The sequence below is a fragment of the Sinocyclocheilus rhinocerous genome, unplaced genomic scaffold (assembly GCF_001515625.1).
Source record: "Sinocyclocheilus rhinocerous isolate Xijiao unplaced genomic scaffold, SAMN03320098_v1.1 scaffold2110, whole genome shotgun sequence".
NCBI classification, from domain to species: domain Eukaryota; kingdom Metazoa; phylum Chordata; class Actinopteri; order Cypriniformes; family Cyprinidae; genus Sinocyclocheilus; species Sinocyclocheilus rhinocerous.
In genome coordinates, this window is record NW_015659947.1 from 92570 (window position 1) to 112033 (window position 19464).

The window sequence follows — 19464 nt, forward strand, 5'->3', positions numbered from 1 at the left end:
CCATCTATCCATCCATTTATCAATCTATCTATCTATCCATCCATCCATCCATCTATCCATCTATCTATCTATCTACAGTATCTATCTATCCATCCATTTATCAATTTTTCAATCCATCCATCCATCTATCTATCTATCTATCTATCTATCTATCTATCTATCCATCCATCCATCCATCTATCCATCTATCTATCTATCTACAGTATCTATCTATCCATCCATTTATCAATTTTTCAATCCATCCATCCATCTATCTATCTATCTATCTATCTATCTATCTATCTCCCCACCCATCCATCTATCCATCCATCCATCAATCTATCTATCTATCCATCCATCCATCCATCCATCCATCCATCCATCCATCCATTTATCAATTTATCAATCTATCCATCCAATCATCCATCCATCCATCCATCTATCCATCCATCTATCGTGTCATTATTTATATTAGACATTAATAATTCCTCAAATTTGCTTGCTGAGGAATCTAGTTGCTAAAAAATTGCTGTGTGTACCTGGGCTGTCCATCAGGAGCGAGTGTGTCTTCCCTTTGTGGGGCATCATGGGATAGCGCCAGTTCCAGCCAATCCTGTCGCAGAGTTTCTGGCTGGAGAAGAGAGCCCAAGAAAGACAACCTGGCAGATGACAAAATACCTTAACAGATTATTTCATGTGTTCAAAAACAAGAATACAACACAGGCTCATTTATAACCTTAACAACTATGATGAACAAACATGATAAAACACTGTATAATGGAACGCAGCCGTACCGTTGCTGTTCGGCTCGTGATTGGACCAGATTGTCTAGATAAGGCAGGAAGTGGCTGGGTAAAGCCATGGCCATGATGTCAGAGGGGAGGATTGTGGGATAGAACTGCGGATAGGCACGAACAGCCACCTCCCCGTGTTTATCATAGAGTCTGCAGAGAGAAAAAAGGCATTATATTCAATGCAGGTCATATTGACATTACATATAGATAAGCACGTGTGTGTGTGTGTGTGTGTGTGTGTGTGTATGTGTGCGCGTTTTTGTGACAAATGAGGACATAAATTTGTACACCTGTACAGGTGTGAGAGGAGCAGAGGTGCGTTCCAGGGCTGAAGTTCTCTCAGGCTGCGCAGAGACTTTAGCAGGTCGCCCTTCTGAATCACCTCCACCACCTTACTGGCCTGAGTGAACTCTACAACAGGCCGCAGAATATTAATATCAACAGAATTGCAATAAAAACAGGTTAATAACACAGCCCTGAATCTTGGAAAAAAATTCTGCTGATTTGCAAAAGAGGACTAATATTAGCTAATTTGATGATGCGGAGTTCAAAAATAATCAATAACAATTTTCCATCACGTAGTTTTAAAAATTTTGACATATGTATAATTGCAGCCCAAAATTAGTAAGAAGCAAGTATTGGATTTCATTCAGCAGATATAATGCAGGGCTGTGTAATGCAGGACTTGAATAGACCAATTATTACAGTTAATTCACATTTGTGACCCTGAACCACAAAACCAGTCATAAGGGTCAATTTTTCGAAATTGAGATTTATACACCATCTGAAAGATGAATTTGACCCATACAATGTATTGTTAGCTATTGCTACAAATATACCCCAGCGACTTAAGACCGCTTTTGTGCTCCAGGGTTACATTTATGTGAAAACTTACCCAGCATGCCAGCAATATACGCCTTCATCACCTCGCGGTTCTCTCTGTATCGCAGCATACACATCTTTCTCACTCTCTCCTGGTCCAACAGGAAGAAGTACCTCCTGAGGAACACACACACGCTTTCGATGCCTCCTCTACCGGGGCAGCCCATCTCCAGATAAAGACAGGCCAGCTGCGAAAGGTCAGCCTGGAGGTCAGGGGGCAGAGGTTTGGGGGAAAACAGCTGTATTAGTTCGACATGGCTCGCAAGAGGTGGGAACGGCGCTCTGACTGGGGCGGTGGAACAAGGGATGCTCTCTCCAAGGTCCTCTTCTTCACTGAGAGTTGCGGATTCATCCAGATTAGGAGAGTAGATCTCTGGCTGAACCACGACGCAACAGGACATCGATGAAACCAGCTCTTCCTCCTCCAGGGTCCTCTCCTCTTGATTTGTTATTTCTGTAGGTCTGGTGTGATCCTCCGGACCCAGGACCCTCTCCAGAACCGGAGCCCACTCTCGAAGTACATCGCCGAGAGAGACGGGGTCCAGTAAAACCATGGGGTCCTGGATCTGAGAGCTACAGAGGAGCACATATCAGCTCTAATAACAGTCCAGTGCACAGGAAAACTAACTACAGTGACTGGGTAGTAATTTCAAGCGGTTTACTTCATCGAAAACTATTTAAAAAAAACTTTTCATTGTAATGATTATACGCACATTTTATGACTTCACATTAATTTAGAGACTAAATTTAAATATATGTACTTAAAAAAATTATTTGTCAGGATATTAAAATGAACAGCAAAAGGCTAAACACAACTGCGAAAAAACTTAAAAACAAAATTTCTCTTTTGCATTAATGTATTTTAACCTATAAACTTGAGGTTAAAAAATTTATTATTGACTATATTACCATTTAAAAGTTTGGGGTTGGCAAGATTATGAAATGTTTTTAAAAGTCACCAATACTGCATACAGTAAAACCAGTAATATTGTGAAATATTATTGCAATTCAAAATCATGTTTTTCTCGTTATATATAGTAAAATGTAATTTACAGTGGGTACGGAAAGTATTCAGACCCCCTTAAATTTTTATTTTTTTGTTGAAAATAAAAAAAATAAAAAATAATACAGTTTAATATTTTGTGGAAACCAGGATACATTTTTAAGGATCCTTTAATGAATAGAAAGTTCAAAAGAACAGCATTTATTTGAAATAGAAATATTTTGTAAGACATCAATTCTATGCATCCTTTCTGAATATTAATTACTTTCCAAAAAACTCCCCTAACTTTTAAATGGTAGTGTATATTGATAACAAAAATAAGCAGTTTTTGGCCAAAATTTCCACATGATTTTATAATTCTCTGTATTATGTGCAAACATTCATTAGCTTATAATTCAACTTGACTGAACATATTCCTGCCTGTATGCAGCGGTACGAAGCAGCGCTCCTCTAAACTCACATGGCTTTCTTTGTGGCGGCCCTCAACTCCTGCAGCTCAGACTCAGAGCTGGACTGCTCAGCGCTCAGTCTTTCAGAGAGACGATCAAAAACCACAGTAAAAACAACGTGGATATACAAAACATCAATAGCAGCATTCAGAAATCATAAATAGGCAGTCAGAAAGTAAAACAGACTCACTCATGCTCGACTTCTTCTGGAAGAGGGGTCACTGTGGCTGTGACCTCCCCTTGAACCCCTTCCCTGAGGTCAGGCCGAGGCCACAGGTCTGCGTTCATCTGGAGCGTGTTGATCTTCTCGGTGGTCTTTTTCACAAAGCTAGAGACACTGACATACACACATTCACAAATACAAAACACTGAGATCGGCAAAGATTGTCCGAAATATAAGGAAATAAAATGCCACTGATTTTGCATAAAGAAAACAAAGAAGAGCAGAAATAACTTGTAGGCTTACCAATCACACACATCAGCATAAAATGAGACAAAGAAATATGTGACACTACGACGAAACAGGAAGTCACAGTTTTAGAAAAAGAACCCTGCGTATCAGCAGCTGCATTTTAATGAGCATTAAAACAAGTTTGACTCTTCAGTGGAGTTTTACTTCCTTGTGATCCAGCCAATCACAGCAAAGCAGACTGTGTCTGGTGTGACATTTAAGAAGAAGTGAAATTATTACAGTAGAGTTTTTAGGGACAGCTGTATAAGTGTGTGTACCTGTCTCGAACAGCCTGCAGGGCGACTCGTGGGGGTTTTGAGCGGAAAGGCAGCGGCAGAAACTGCAAGCTGAGGTCTGACCTGTCGCTCTCTCCACGCACAGACTGAGAGTCTTCAGGACAGCAAAAGGAGGAGATGAAATGATAGTAGGATGAATGGAAAGAGAGAGAGAATGAAGTCAGGAGGGAAAATTAAGCAAAAGCACAGAATAAAGCAGATAATCACTGATAAGGTCAGCTAGCATGATGATCAGAAAATGTTCAAACACCAGATAAATGATTAAACTACTGCTCATTGATGTTTTTAGTGTGTTTTATTGCATAATATTTGACATACAACACATCAACATACAATAACTACTATAAAACTATAAATTAAAAAATATATATATACAATATTTATGATAAATTTGATTTTTTTTTTTCATAACCAGCTGTAAACTGCATTATATGTCAATCTCATTTGTCCATATATTGAACCTCAAAATATTTTATTAAATATCAAATAAGTTCTGAATGGCTGTGAGTTTGTTGCTTTGTGCAGAATTTTTGCTTTCAGCAAGGATGTACTATCTTAATACACATCCCTGGTCTTATTGTCAATTATTCATCTGCTGTATGTTATTCCAAATGGAAAAAAGAAATGCGCCTCTAAAATGGCATTCATTCATTTTTGGCTAATCCTTCTTATTTTTTTCATGTAAATAGTCCCAGTTTGCATTTGTTTTCCATACTGAAAATACTACTATAGCTCTGATTAATGTCAGATTAGTAAAACAGGTCTGTGTAGCTTTATGTGCTAAATATTTCTATGTGTTGAAGAAAATGTCTTTTTTATGGAAACCTGTTTAGCCCGAGATAAAAAAATAAAAAGTAAGTAATTGCAACTTTTTATTTCACAATTCTGCATGTTTATATCTTGTGAGTTTGTGAATTAACAATTCTGGAAAAAAAAATCATACTTGCACGTTTATTTTTCTGAGTTTGTATCTTGCAACTCTAAGAAAAATTGTGAGATAAAAAGCTGCGATTACCTTTTTTAAATTTTTTTATCCCAAGGCAGAAACAAGGTTTCATACGTTCTGATCAATAATGAAATGTGAGTGGAGTATTTCCTGCATCAGGACACATAATTCTCACTGAGAGAGCCGGAATCTGCTAACTCGCTTTTAGGTTTGAAATCGATCTTTCGCCGTCTCTGTGACTCTCTCTCTCAGTCTCACCATTCTCCACCTGCTCGTCCTCGTTGAAACTGAACTCCTTCAGCCGCTCCTCCTCAAGCATCGATTGGTTGGCGAGGGAGTTGGAGTCATCGTCTGATTGGCTGCCTCTTCGGCTGATGACGCGGTAGATGCCACAGTCCAGAATGTTGAAGCTCTCCTGCGCACAACAGGAAGAGTCATTTTCTTTTCTTTTTTTTTTAAAATTATATTTATGGGCTTTTTAATGCCTTTAATGTGATAGGACAGTAGAGGGGTGACAGGAAAGCATTGGGCGGAGAGAGGGGAACGGCATCGGCAAAGGACCACGAGACGGGAATCGAACTCGGGTTGCCGCAAGTGCAGTTGTGCAATATGTCGGTGCACTAACCATGAGGCTAGGGCTGCACGATTAATCGAATGCGATTGTCATGCGCATTTTGTTAGTAAAGCCGGTTCTGTAATCAGCAGGAAATCATCATCACGTGCTTTCTCACAGAACCGTGCTTCACTGAAAGATACGCATGACAATCGCAGCTTCTGTCGAATCGCGATCTCGATTCCATTTCGATTTATCGTGCAGCCCTACATGAGGCTATAGGAAGAGTCATTTTCATTTCGAAAATGTGCATCTATACATATGCCTGCGTGTTTTTGGACTCACGTGTGAGGAAATGCTGCTCCTGCGGCTGCTGCAGGCGGAGTCCAGTGGCTCCAGTTTGCTGATCACGTCCTCAAGCTGACCAATCAGCTGTTGCTGGGAGGCGGAGTTTAGCTGAGCCTTGAGCTGCTCCAAACGATCAATGGGGAGGGACTTCCTGACCTAAGGAGGAAACGCAAAAGAGAGAGACTATATTAAGAATGGAGTACTAATGTAATATTTAATGCATACTGCAAAGTACATACTGCCTCCTAAATAGTACGCAGAATGCATACTACATGTGTTGGTGTTTGCATGTGTACCCTGGATGTAATAATGGCGTGCTGAAACATGCAGCAGACGGTGGCGGCGAGCGTCCAGCTCTCCCTCTTCATCAGACGCTCCACACAGCGCTCAGGTGACATCAGCGACAGGTGAGACAAACGTCCATCACCATGAAGACAAAACAGCTCATTACGGAAAACTGAAATCTCCACCACATCTGTAGAAACAAGAAGACAGATACAGATCCCAGAGCTGTAAAATCAGGTCATACAATATTAAAAAAAATAAATAAATAAATAAATAAAATTATATATATATATATATGTGTGTGTAAAATGTATACCTTTTTGTTTTTACAAAGTTATACAAAAGTTTACACACACACACACACACACACACACACACACACATATATATATGAACAATAAAAAAAAATGTAAACATAAATATATATACAAAAAATATAAACAAAAAATATACAAAATTATATTGTTACTTTTTAAAATATATTGTTAAAATATATTTATATGTTTTATGTTAATTATGTTTTGTATTAATATGTTTTAACATATGTATTTAATAGCTATATAAATATATATATATACATTTATTTATTTATTTATTTTTGAGGAAATATATTTTCGTGCATTATGAGGTTTCATACTTAAAACCTCATATAGGTTGAACAACAGGCGTGACCTCTCACCTTTGACCTCTGTCCACAGCAGAACCTGACCGCTGTGAGGAGTGAAGATATAGATGGCCGAATCCGTCCAGGTGAGCAGGTTTTGATCACTAAGAAACACACACAATTCTCAAGTTAAATATTAACCCTAAAACCCTTTCTAACCTGAGACGTTATCTTCATAGTCATAATAGCAGGTATGAAAGATTGTGTCTTTACTAAAGGTCTTGTGTTATTATAGTACGAAGAGTGGTTACCCAAACTGAAGGAGTCTTGGGAAAGCCAGAGACTGTGGACTTGTCTGTGCGGGGTTGAAATGTGGCTCATTCCTGAAAACAATGTGTAAAAATACACAACAAATATATAGAGAGAAAAGGACGGAGATACAGACCTAAGAGGTAAAACAACAAACACTAATGAGGTCACAAGTTAGTGATAAACACACAAACACTCACTTGTAAGAGACGAGGGGCAGCGGTGGGCAGGCCAGCAGCTGTTTGAACTGGTGTGTGCTCAGGACCTCTCCACTGAAACTGGCCTCCCATATTCGGGAGCCAGGCCGGGCACAGTACAGCAGCGCCTGACCCCGCTGACCCGCAGGACCTTGTGGGAGAAAACATGCCCCAAACTCTCCATCTCGCTCTTTATTACCCACACGCCAGAACTTCTCCCTGAGAGTGGAAGAGAGACGGGAACAGAGTGAACTTTCATTTAGTTTTTCTTATGATTTTAATTTAAGTTACAGTCTGAGGACATGGAGGATAATGTGATACCAATGTCTGACATGATATTTTGATCATATGTGACCCTGGACCACAAATCCAGTCATAAGGGTAAATTTTTCGAAATTGAGATTTATACATCATAGGTCATATGTCCAGGATAGGACAATATTTGGCCGAGATACAACTATTTGAAAATTTGGAATCTGAGGGTGCAAAAAAAATCTAAATATTGCGAAAACTGCATTTAAAGTTGTCCAAATGAAGTTCTTAGCAATGCATATTACTAATCAAAAATTAAGTTTTAATATATTTACAGTAAGAAATTTACTAAATATCTTCATGGAACATGATCTTTACTTAACATCCTAATGATTTTTGGCATAAAAGAAAAATTGATCATTTTGACCCATACAATGCATTTTTGGCTGTTGCTACAAATATAACTATGCGACTTAAGACTGCTTTTGTGCTCCAGGGTCACATATGAAGAGCCTAATTTAAATGAAATGCTACAAATGGTTCAAAAACATTCTAGTGATCTAGTGATTTCTTTTTTTAACTAATTGTCAGTATAGTTGTGCGATATGTGTCATCCCATGTCTCCTGCAAACACACACACCTCTCTGTGTCACACAGGTAGCAGCGGCTGAGAGACGAGACCACCAGATGTCCATCTGAGTAGCCCAGCTGAACGACATGTGAATCCACTGTGGTGATGGTCTGAACCGGGAACATCACAAACGCTGAGCCCTGTTTGGACGCCAAACAGACACCACAACAAACACACAAGCATAGATTAAAATCACCAATTAACATTTAAATCAAATGCAATAGTGTTCAAAAATTTGAGGTCAGTGAGATTTTTGTTTTTGAAAGAAATTCGTATTTTTATTCAGAAAGGATGCATTAAATTGATCAAAAGTGACAGTAAAGACATTTATAATAATACAAAAAATTATATTTAAAATAAATGTTGTTCTTTTGAACTTTCTGTTCATTGAAGAATCCTGAAAAAATGTTTGAAATGTTTCTTGAGCAGCAAATCAGCATATTAGAATGATTTCTGAAGATCATGTGACACTGAAGACTGGAGTAATGATGCTGAAAATTCAGCTTTGATCACAGAAATATATTAAATTTTAACATATATTCAAATATAAAATAGTTCTTTTGAACAGTAATAATATTTCACAATATTACTATTTTTACTGTATTTTTGATCAAAATAAATGCAGCCGTGGTGAGCAGAAGATTGCAATAATGGTAGTGTGTGTAAGCTGAAAAAACCGGTGGAGGAAAATTGCTCAGAAATATATTGTGTGTGTGTGTTGCAAGAAAAAAACTTACACAAAAATGTTGATATGCACGATATGTTATGAACTGTCCATTTTTGTGTAAGTACTTAAACACATTTTTCACAAGTTTGATCAATTCATTAAAAATACTATTTAATAAAGGCAATATTTATATAATAAATTCTGTAAAGCAAAACAGGTATATGCATTTGCAGTAAGACAATGGGGATTAGGAAGTGTGTGTGTGTGCGTGTGTGTGTGAGAGAGTGCGTGTGTGAGAGAGAGAGCATGTGTGTGTGTGTGTGTGAGAGAGAGAGTTTGAAATGTTTCTTGAGCAGCAAATCAGCATATTAGAATGATTTCTGAAGATCATGTGACACTGAAGACTGGAGTAATGATGCTGAAAATTCAGCTTTGATCACAGAAATATATTAAATTTTAACATATATTCAAATATAAAATAGTTCTTTTGAACAGTAATAATATTTCACAATATTACTATTTTTACTGTATTTTTGATCAAATTAATGCAGCCTTGATGAGCATAACAGGCTTCTTTTAAAAACAGTACATACAGTAATGTATGGCCAGACTGACATACATAAAACTTTTAAGTTTTCTTATACCTTCCCAAGTTTAGATGACCCAGCCCGGACACAGGACACTTTCCCTCCGACATCTCCGGCAAACACTTGGAGGGCCGCGGTGTCCCAGCACAGAGATGTTACTGTCTGTCCGCGGTGCTCCCAGGACACAGAGATGCGCTCAGGACGGCCACGCCGCTCCAAATGCAGCTCCCACACCACCACCAAACCCTGACTGGGGGACACACGCACCAAAAGAGTCCAGACTGGCAACCAAACACACCAGAAGCGCATATAAACTTAGATGGGGTGAACATGAATACCTCGTTGCTACGGCGATAAAGTCTTCATCATGGGGGCAGCATGAGACCTGCGTGACTGAGCCTTCCTAAAAAAAAAAAAAAAAGCAGAACTCACTTTCATTTTCTTATAATAAGTTTCCCTATTTTTTTCACTGTTGCCTGTGCACACTTCCTGCTTTCTAGCTTGTAAAAACACTTTTCATGGGTCAAAGCGGAGCATGATGCGCTCTGAGCACTGACGTAACTGTAAGTTGATGCCAACGCACTACTCTGTATGACTGTGTGATCAATAGCTATTTATAAACACAGGGAAAAGCAAATACGTCATGCATATATTGTTGCAGATTGTTGCGCAAAGTTTAAACACGCAAATTAGGGCTGCATGATTTGAGAACATTTTCTTTTGCGATTTTTCTACTAAAAATTGTAATTGTGTTAATAATAATTAATATTACTTATAAAATTATAAATGATACAATATTAAATATAAAATGAATTATAACAATTATTATTATTATTATTAAATAAAAATATAAAAAAATAAAATAAGAAATATTAATATTGTAATATTTCACTGTAAAATAAAACAAATGAGTATTCAAGAAAAATAATATAACAATACAAATTTTTGAAACTGTATAATATTTATGGCTGTATAATAAATACAAATATTTCAGCAAACTTTTATTTTGCAGATTTAAAAAAAAAAAAATTACTTAATTTCTTTAAAATTATCATTATATTGTCATTATATTTCAGTAATTTAAGCTAATACTGTAATGTTGCAATGCAAAAAATCGTGATGGTAATTTTCTTTTTCATACAAAATATATACAGATTTTTTTCCTTTTGGATTTTGGGTGAAAGACGACCCAAACATGTTTTGTCAGATTCATCCACTTACTCTCGATAAGTAAAATAATCCTTATTTCAGAAAATCAAATAAACTGAACCCTGCAAACAGAAACTGAAGCATGTTATAAATGATATATTATACAATATTAAACATAAAATTAATTATAACAATTATTATTATTATTAAATAAAAATATAAAAAATCAAATAATATGAATATTGTAATATTTCACTGTAAAATTACAAAAATGAGTATTCAAAAAAATATTATAACAACAACAATTTTTTTTACATTACAACTGTAAAATTACAATATTTACTAATATTTATGGCTGTCTTATTTCCTTCATTTTCAAATGTTAAACCATTAAACTTTTAATTTGATGGAAAGCTTCTCTTTTGTCATTTTGAGTTTGCGTGGAGCAGCATTTACTGTGAACCAAGCCACTCTGAGACGCTGAAAACAGCGGATAATGAGCTGCTCACGTGTAAATGAACACAGAGTTTACTCAGTGCATATATTATTTAATTAAATCACAGCCTTTGTGATTTGATAATCACACTAAGCCATATCGCAATTCCTGTTTTATTTTGATTAATCATGCAGCCCTAATGCAAATACATTAATATCTAACATAACATTGAACAGTATTTCGACACTGCTGACAGTTCTGTGTACCAGCTCAATCACTAACTGTGTTAAAGGAGAACTTGTGAAATGATTTAGTTGTGTGTACTTTGTGTGTGAGAATGAGTTTCTGCTTCCAGCCGTCTCTCTGAATGAGGTGAAGTCCTCCGGCAGACGTGCCTAAAGCCAACCACTTCCTGGACACGGAGAGACATGTGCACTGCGAGATACAAAGACAGAAACAGATAGAACATTAGAGAGAATTAGCGAGATATTAGAGAGAATCTCACAAAATCTGCCAAGAACAAGAAAGAAAATAATATAAATACATAATATAAATAATATATAAATAACATTATAATATAAATATTAATATAAAATAATAATATAAATATTTTTGCTTAAAGAAAAGGGCTATGAAGATAATTTTCATGACAATTAAAAAAAATTGTCATTAATGTAATGCACCAAAAAAAAATCCTCATTACTGAAATGCAAATAAAATTAATTATATGTAAAATTTAAATGAGTATTCTTATATTAGTTATAACATTTTATACATTAAATTGATACATATTTGTTGTACTGCTTTTAATTTTTGCTGAATTAAAAAAAAAAATCTTTAAAATTATCATTATATTGTCATTATATTTCAGTAATTTAAGCTAATACTGTAATGTTGCAATGCAAAAAATGGTGATGGCAATTTTCTTCATGCAAAATATATTTTCAGATATTTTTCGTTTTGGTTTTTGGGTGAAAGACAACCCAAACATGTTTTGTTAGATTCATCCACTTACTCTCCATTAGGGGTCGACCGATATGTGTTTTTAATGGCCGATGCATTACCGATTATTACAGATAAAGTTGACCGATAACCGATATTTTGAACCACTATATATGTCTGGTGTAAAAATGAAAATTAATGTCAAAATTAAGAATAACAAGGGCTCTGACAAAAACTTTCTTTAAATGCTTTTAAATTATTTTATCGGCAAATCGGTTTTGAAAATGACTGATATCGATACCGATAACCATAAAAATGCTTAATATCGGCGCCGATAAAGGTAAAATAATTCTTATTTCAGGCTGAAAAGTAAACAACACCAACCATAATTCAGGTCAGTTTGAATAACAGTTGCCACAAAAGCCGTTACACTCAAAATGTTTAGTCTTTCACAATAGTTGAGTAGGTAAACGTGTGGTTTACTTTGATCCGTCCCGAGTCCAGTCGCAGGGCGGAAAGAAGGGGGTCCAGACAGTCAAACTCTGCCAGGACATGAGTGCAGAACTCCACAGGAACCACAGGAATCATCCTACACCAGTCTGAGAGGAAACAACAATAACACTGGGTTGTTTTAGTGGGAATCAGTGCATGCAGCATGTTTGTCTAAACAAACAGCATTTCATTGTATCATAAATGCATTCCTAACAGCAGCTTTGGGCAAAATATGCATGCATGGCATGTTTGAACAAGCAATCAATCACAAAAAGATATGCAAATATTCAGCAAATTGTGACGGGGTGCACAAAAACTCAAGCAGGTGATTTAAGTGCCCAATCAGCAACACTACAGGTCATTATACTCCAAATTTACACTGCAAAGGTGGCACAGAAGTGTTTCTGAAGTGGCGTTTAGGTGACTGTTTAATGCTGCTCAGAGGTGGCTTAAATGCATTTACACAGCAATTAACATTGTATATTTTAATACTAGGGACTGAGGTCAATCAGATCAAGCGTAAGTTAGTCTGGCTTTTATGCAGCACTGTGTCTTTACAAAGAATTTTATGCAGGGACAGAGCAGCCAGAGCAATGTATTTCCCCATTGGGATTTTTTATAGATAGTAGCATCAATAATATGATTGCAGTTATTTATTTTTTTAAGTGTTTATTGTAGTAATAGTTGCATTTATGTATAAATAACTCAGAGGTGGCTTAAATGCATTTACACAGCAATTAACATTGTATATTTTAATACTAGGGACTGAGGTCAATTAGATCAAGCGTAAGTTAGTCTGGCTTTTATGCAGCACTGTGTCTTTACAAAGAATTTTATGCCCCAATGGGATTTTTTATAGATAGTAGCATCAATAATATGATTGCAGTTATTTATTTGTTTGAAGTGTTTATTGTAGTATAGTTGCATTTATGTATAAATAACAAAATTATATCTTCTTTTAAAAAAAAAAATGAATACAGCAATATTTTACAGAAAAGCCAGTAGGATGTGATGAGAGTGAGGATGAGTTAGCCTTCAGTGAAGGGTAAATGATAGGGATCTACTTATTTTTGGTTTGCATGAGTTCCGAGTATCTAAATCTATCAATTTCTAAAATAAATGTGCATTTAAATAAAAAAGAAAATCGTAATTTTATAGAAAAACTACTTTTTTGAACATTTTCCATTGTGCCATATAGCAGCATTTCCCAAAACCTTTTTTTTTCTCCCAAAAATTTGTTTTGATTTGTATGATTGAAGCTTTTTCATGTTATGAAAACTTATTTCAAAAAACTATTTTATAGAAAAACTACTTTTCTGAACATTTTCCATTGTGCCCTATAGCAGCATTTCCCAAAAAAATCATCTTCTTTTTTTTTCTTTTTCCCAAAATCTGTTTTGATTTGTATGATTGAAGCTTTTTCATGTTATGAAAACTTATTTCAAAAAAATATGTCATGGTTAGAACATAATGCACATCATAGAAGGTTAACATGGCTGTGTAAAGACATGACTCTCATGATGCCCAAAAATGTGCCCTCAGTAGTCAGCACAGTGAGCTCACTAGGTTTTGAGACACATCCCAACTCAGTGTCATATGATTCCAAGGAAATCCAATTGAAAAAGCATGACTACCACACACCTATCCTCCTTTTAGTGATTTTCTGTCGCTTTTATATACAACTACAGTACTGTATCAACTATATAATATTAAACAATGCATAACATTAACCACATACACAACAAAAACCCAATATCCGAGTGACAGATGCATAACATTTCATCTAACGTTATTTGTGAACTTTTATTTTCTTTATTTGTTTTTCACACAGTAGGCAGAAGAGAAAAACGCTTACCAGCTCATGCATATACACACATTTGACCACTTCCTCTTCGTCTGAAACAAATATTTACAAGAATTCAGTTTGTAAAATACTGAATCTTAAGTTAAAAGTTACAAATCAAAGCGACGCGTTAGCCGATTAGCATGACTGTCAATCACGAGATCTGAGCTTAAAACTCGCCAAAACAGCATAAAACATTGAATAAACCTGTTTTTGTTTCAATTTGTTCCTCACGTTGTGTCTTTAAACAATTTAATAAATGTGAAACTTGATACTGAGCTGGAAGCTCGGGTACTTTCACATCCAACAACGTTTTTAGTTTCTATTTCTCCTCCTAATGAGTAAATCCTTCAAGTTATGTCATTTACGTTTAAGGCAACATAAAAAAATACTTTTTAAACCTTATTTACTCAGCAACTAAGAAAGCTGAACTTATTTGAGTTGGTAAATGTGTCACCTCAAGCATTTCTATAAAGTATTTAACATCAATTAAACGCGTTTTACCTCCTCCTGAGCTCCAGGCGCATTTAAATCTGCGAAATCTCCAAAAGTGTAGTAAAACCGACTTATATAGTGTGTAAAAAAGTGAGGATAATGTGTGTTTGTGCCGCTGTAAGTTGTGTTTGACAGTTGACTGAAAAACTGACCGGCGCTACTTCCTCATTAGACTCCACTCACTGTGACGCGCAGTGATACACACTCAGCGCGGGGAACTATTTCTGGCGCATTTGGACAATACTTGCCATCAAGTAGGCTACTTGGGGAGCTTTACATACTAAATAAATTAACAAAGTAAATAAATCTTCTAATTATGCATTAAAAGTTCAAGTTTTATCTAAAAACATCTGTTTTACAAACAAATAAGTGTTACAGACGCGTAGGTGTTCAAGCAGTAGATTGGAGTCCATGGGTCCATTAAAAGCTCTTGCTGTATTGATTGATATTCGAGATGCCCACGAGAATAAAGCCTGCTCCAACAGCAAGCAAAAATAGCAAAGCCTCTACCCTCAACCATCTTATGACCTTGTAGTAAATGTGTTTAAAATGCAGATATAGATGTATGAATTTTGTTACAAAGATAACAAACTCAAGCACATAATGACTACTGAACTGTGTCAAAGACTATAGAATACTCTTAAAGAGACTTTGACTGTATGGTGGGTCTTGAGAAGTTATTAAAATCTACAACAGTATTGATTACTGCATCAGTGCTGCTGCATGCTATCTTGAGACCAATACAAAGGAGGTAACATGCCACAAACTGGACACATTTGATTTGATTAGTGACCTACTGTAAAAGGTGCAGAATCGTATTAAATTTTATTATATTTATAGTAATATTTATGACTATAATTTTTCCCAAAATATGTTTAAAAGTTTGGTTTTGAGCATGTTTAAGAACATAATTCTATTTATTAAAATAAAAATAAATATACAGATTAAAATAAAAAATAAAACTGATTAAAATGAATACAAAATAAAAAACAATAGTAATGGTAATAATAATAATCCGATAATTTATATTATATTTTATATATATTTACAAATTCATAATATAAATTTATAAATGGATAATTATTAGATTATTATTATCATTACTACTGGTTTTTATTTTGTATTAATTTTAATAATGTTTAATGGAAGAACCACATGTGTGGTAACTGTTCTACATTTATGTTAATTATTAAAAATAAAAATGATTAAAACTAATAAAAATAATGATTATTAGTACAAAATTATATGTAATATATGTAATTTACTTTTTTAATTATTTAAAATGTAATACATCTAACAAGTACTATAGTGAGTAGAAAAAATTAATAATTTAACATAATAGAAACTCAATATCTTCCAAATAGTATTTTACACATATTTATAATATACACTTATACAATATACATGACAACATATAGCTGTCTTTTAAATTTTATGGTGAGGGACCATGGCATCTAAAAGATTAAAAACCCCTGGTCTAACACACAAAAGCATGTTAATGCACAAACACACTTTCTTATCTATGGCACGATATTAATTTGAAACGGAACAATGAATAACAGCTTCCTCACTGCATGTACACTTGGGTAACGGAGTACTTTGAGGAAGCTCTTTTAATGTAACACACGAGACCAGTTTAACAGTTTAAATCTTGACTTTATTTGCAATAACATCCACAACTCAGTGCAGCTAGAGAAGACGCATTATTAAGCAGTGCGGATGAGCGTGTGCGCGTGTTCGTGACACACAGATCAGTAAATGCACTACATAGAAATTATTTATTTATTAACAGTATTGCTATATCCGCTCCCATTGGCATGTCTTGAGCAACTGTTTTCCAATCAGCCTCAAGTCTCGGGAGGGTTGAACTGAATTGCAATATCCGATTTGTAAAGGGTCCTCCTTATCACTGACTTAAAAGCTTTCCCCTCAAACGGAGTCCTTTGCATTAAACATGATAAGTTCCTGAGTTTCCACCGATATTATTGAGCCCAGTTTGGTCATTGTAGAAATACAACACTGTTAAAATTTCACATCTTACCTAGGAAATGAAATTATCCACTGAAAAAAAAAAAATAACGGGAAAGGCAAAAAATGGAACGGAACTGAACAAACAAAGAAAAGAGAGAAGAAAATAATTAGTTATTTGTGACTGGCACAGCCCATCTCCACATGGACCAATAGGATTACAGAATTTTCTTCTCCAAACCCCTCCCCCAGGCAGACGTGCTCACTAGCACCTCCAGCTCTGATTGGCTGGAAAATCCGCCCATCAGGCTCCAGTCGGCCCAAGCTGGGAGAGAGTGTCTCTGTTCTTCTCCCATTTTCTTTAAATTCAGTCTTTTCTCTCTTTCATGGCTTTCGCTCCGTCTCCTCAGGTTTTTCTCATCATTCTGCGCGTCTGCCAGGCTTGGAACTTGTTGTACGCAGCCTGAAGCATTTCCTCCAGGTGACCCGTTAGCTGTTGCAATCAGAAAACACAGGAAAGTATTACGTTAAAAATACTGACACATGAAAAAAATTAGATTACACCACCTTGCAAAGCCTGTATACCCTTGTAAATGTTCACACAATATGAACAAAATATCAAAAAGACACAATCCAAATACAGGAATAACATCAGAAAATTTAGACACTTTAGACCTCAAAATAACACATTTATGCACGTAATAGGTTTAACAAAAGTACAAGCTGTTTTTTAAACCCTCCAAAATATCTCGCCACATAAGACTTTCATTAAAAGTGGTTATTTTGAACTGTAAAAACTCATCAGTTGTGATCCTTGGTGGTCAAAACAGACCAAAAACAATAAGTATACAATATTTTGTTTCAACAATATTGGTTCTTTAATATTTTGGATTTTGCGGGGATTTTGTGGTACTAGACAATATTTAACTCTAAATTATGCACCAACATAATACAAAATATTAGAAACGTATTTCATATTATTTTGCATTAATACAGTGTTTAAGTTAAACATGCAAATATATATTACCTAGTTGCTTTTAAGTGTTTTCAGACATAATTATAATAATTTCGAATAGGTATTGCATTTGTATTTCTATTTAAACTGCACGAAAGACTGCTTCATTGTGGCCGATTTGTAGATTATAAAAATATCAAAAAGACACAATCTAAATACAGGAATAACATCAGAAAATTTAGACACTTTAGACCTCAAAATAACACATTTATGCACGTAATAGGTTTAACAGAAGTACAAGCTGTTTTTTAAACCCTCCAAAATATCTCGCCACATAGACTTTCATTAAAAGTGGTTATTTTGAACTGTAAAAACTCATCAGTTGTGATCCTTGGTGGTCAAAACAGACCAAAAACAATAAGTATACAATATTTTGTTTCAACAATATTGGTTCTTTAATATTTTGGATTTTGCGGGGATTTTGTGGTACTAGACAATATTTAACTCTAAATTATGCACCAACATAATACAAAATATTAGAAACGTATTTCATATTATTTTGCATTAATACAGTGTTTAAGTTAAACATGCAAATATATATTACCTAGTTGCTTTTAAGTGTTTTCAGACATAATTATAATAATTTCGAATAGGTATTGCATTTGTATTTCTATTTAAACTGCACGAAAGACTGCTTCATTGTGGCCGATTTGTAGATTATACCCCCAAAAATGGCTCTTTATTTTGATTTTTGTTTTTGCATTTCCCATTCATTTTCATTTGCCAGTCATTTTTTGACTGCAAAGATCACAAGTGTCACTATTTTTTTTTAAAGCATTTTCTAATCATGTCCACATTTTTTTGTGTTCATATAACAAGTTAAGTCACAAAGCTTCATAAAAAATGTCAAAAACTGAAAATCTAAAAATGACCACCACTGAATTCAAACAAGTACATTCATAAGTTCTTCCACACGGTTCCAGAAATGAGCAATTCTGGGCTGTCTTTCTAATAGCAGCGAGACGAGCATTAATTATTCATGTTTACTCTAGTAGTACAATCCATTACAGTAAATGGAGGGGGTGTGGCCAGGGGCGTGGCCTTACATTAGTGCTCAAATACTGCCGTTGGATCTTCTCTTGAAAGGGGCGGAGCTTCATCACCTGGAACTTCTCCAGGTTAGATTTCATCTTTACCACCTGTGAGCAGAAAAAACAAATCACAAATAAATACTTTATTATTTCAATTTGGAAATATTGGTAACTGAAGGTGCATTTCTTCACCTTTTCCTCCAGGAAGGGAGTGCTGATGGGGAAACATGACCAGAAGTGTCGGAGCAGCTCTCCGGCGGCCGTATATAAGTGCTTCAGCTCGCTCTGAACATCAGTGGGCACTAATTCTGCATAAACAAACACAAAGAGAGTATGCATCAAGTTCATGGGCAGTAAAATGGCTTAATGAGGTTTAAAATGCCTGTTTGCATTAAAATCTCAGTTGAAGCAACATTTGATATTATGATGGGATGAACAGACAGTCAAACACTCACGGTTAATGGTCTGTTGGCCTCCGCCCTGCATCAGAACCCCTCCAGGTGACAGCGCTGTGATGGCGGAGCTCGCCGCACTGCTGGACATCACCTGAAACAGCCCGGAAAATATCATTTGTGACCCTGGAGCACAAAAGCAGTCTTAAGTCGCTGGGGTATATTTGCAGCAATAGCCAACAATACATTGTATGGGTCAAAATGATTGATTTTTCTTTTATGCCAAAAATCATTAGGATATTAAGTAAAGATCATGTTCCATGAAGATATTTTGTAAATTTCCTACTGTAAATATATTAAAACTTAATTTTTGATTAGTAATATGCATTGCTAAGAACTTCATTTGGACAACTTTAAAGGCAATTTTCTCAATATTTAGATTTTTTGCACCCTCAGATTACAGATTTT

At 35.4% G+C, this 19464-nt stretch overlaps 2 protein-coding genes across 3 annotated transcripts in view; both read right to left on the minus strand.

Annotated features, from left to right (window-relative positions):
- Window positions 1–14719, minus strand: part of LOC107724650 (Hermansky-Pudlak syndrome 5 protein-like) — a 19655-nt gene extending 4936 nt beyond the window's left edge. The window contains exons 1-20 of one of the 2 annotated variants that reach the window (XM_016533653.1): window positions 14600–14664; window positions 14108–14148; window positions 12244–12359; window positions 11143–11253; window positions 9572–9636; window positions 9291–9483; window positions 7989–8119; window positions 7100–7315; window positions 6902–6973; window positions 6666–6754; window positions 5998–6176; window positions 5699–5857; window positions 5059–5215; window positions 3837–3948; window positions 3298–3444; window positions 3119–3187; window positions 1669–2228; window positions 1064–1184; window positions 774–923; window positions 519–638 (exon numbers count right to left, since the gene is read on the minus strand). In XM_016533653.1, the coding sequence (XP_016389139.1) occupies window positions 519–638; window positions 774–923; window positions 1064–1184; window positions 1669–2228; window positions 3119–3187; window positions 3298–3444; window positions 3837–3948; window positions 5059–5215; window positions 5699–5857; window positions 5998–6176; window positions 6666–6754; window positions 6902–6973; window positions 7100–7315; window positions 7989–8119; window positions 9291–9483; window positions 9572–9636; window positions 11143–11253; window positions 12244–12348 (2756 nt within the window). In that variant the 5' untranslated portion in view covers window positions 12349–12359; window positions 14108–14148; window positions 14600–14664. Of the gene's footprint in view, window positions 1–518; window positions 639–773; window positions 924–1063; window positions 1185–1668; window positions 2229–3118; window positions 3188–3297; window positions 3445–3836; window positions 3949–5058; window positions 5216–5698; window positions 5858–5997; window positions 6177–6665; window positions 6755–6901; window positions 6974–7099; window positions 7316–7988; window positions 8120–9290; window positions 9484–9571; window positions 9637–11142; window positions 11254–12243; window positions 12360–14107; window positions 14149–14599 lie in introns of both variants that reach the window. The other variant, XM_016533654.1, reaches the window with a different exon arrangement.
- A 1400-nt stretch (window positions 14720–16119) lies between these two features.
- Window positions 16120–19464, minus strand: part of gtf2h1 (general transcription factor IIH, polypeptide 1) — a 13328-nt gene continuing 9983 nt past the window's right edge. The window contains 4 exon segments of the mRNA XM_016533665.1: window positions 16120–17051; window positions 18620–18712; window positions 18797–18912; window positions 19060–19150. Coding sequence (XP_016389151.1) covers window positions 16965–17051; window positions 18620–18712; window positions 18797–18912; window positions 19060–19150 — 387 coding nt within the window. The 3' untranslated portion in view covers window positions 16120–16964.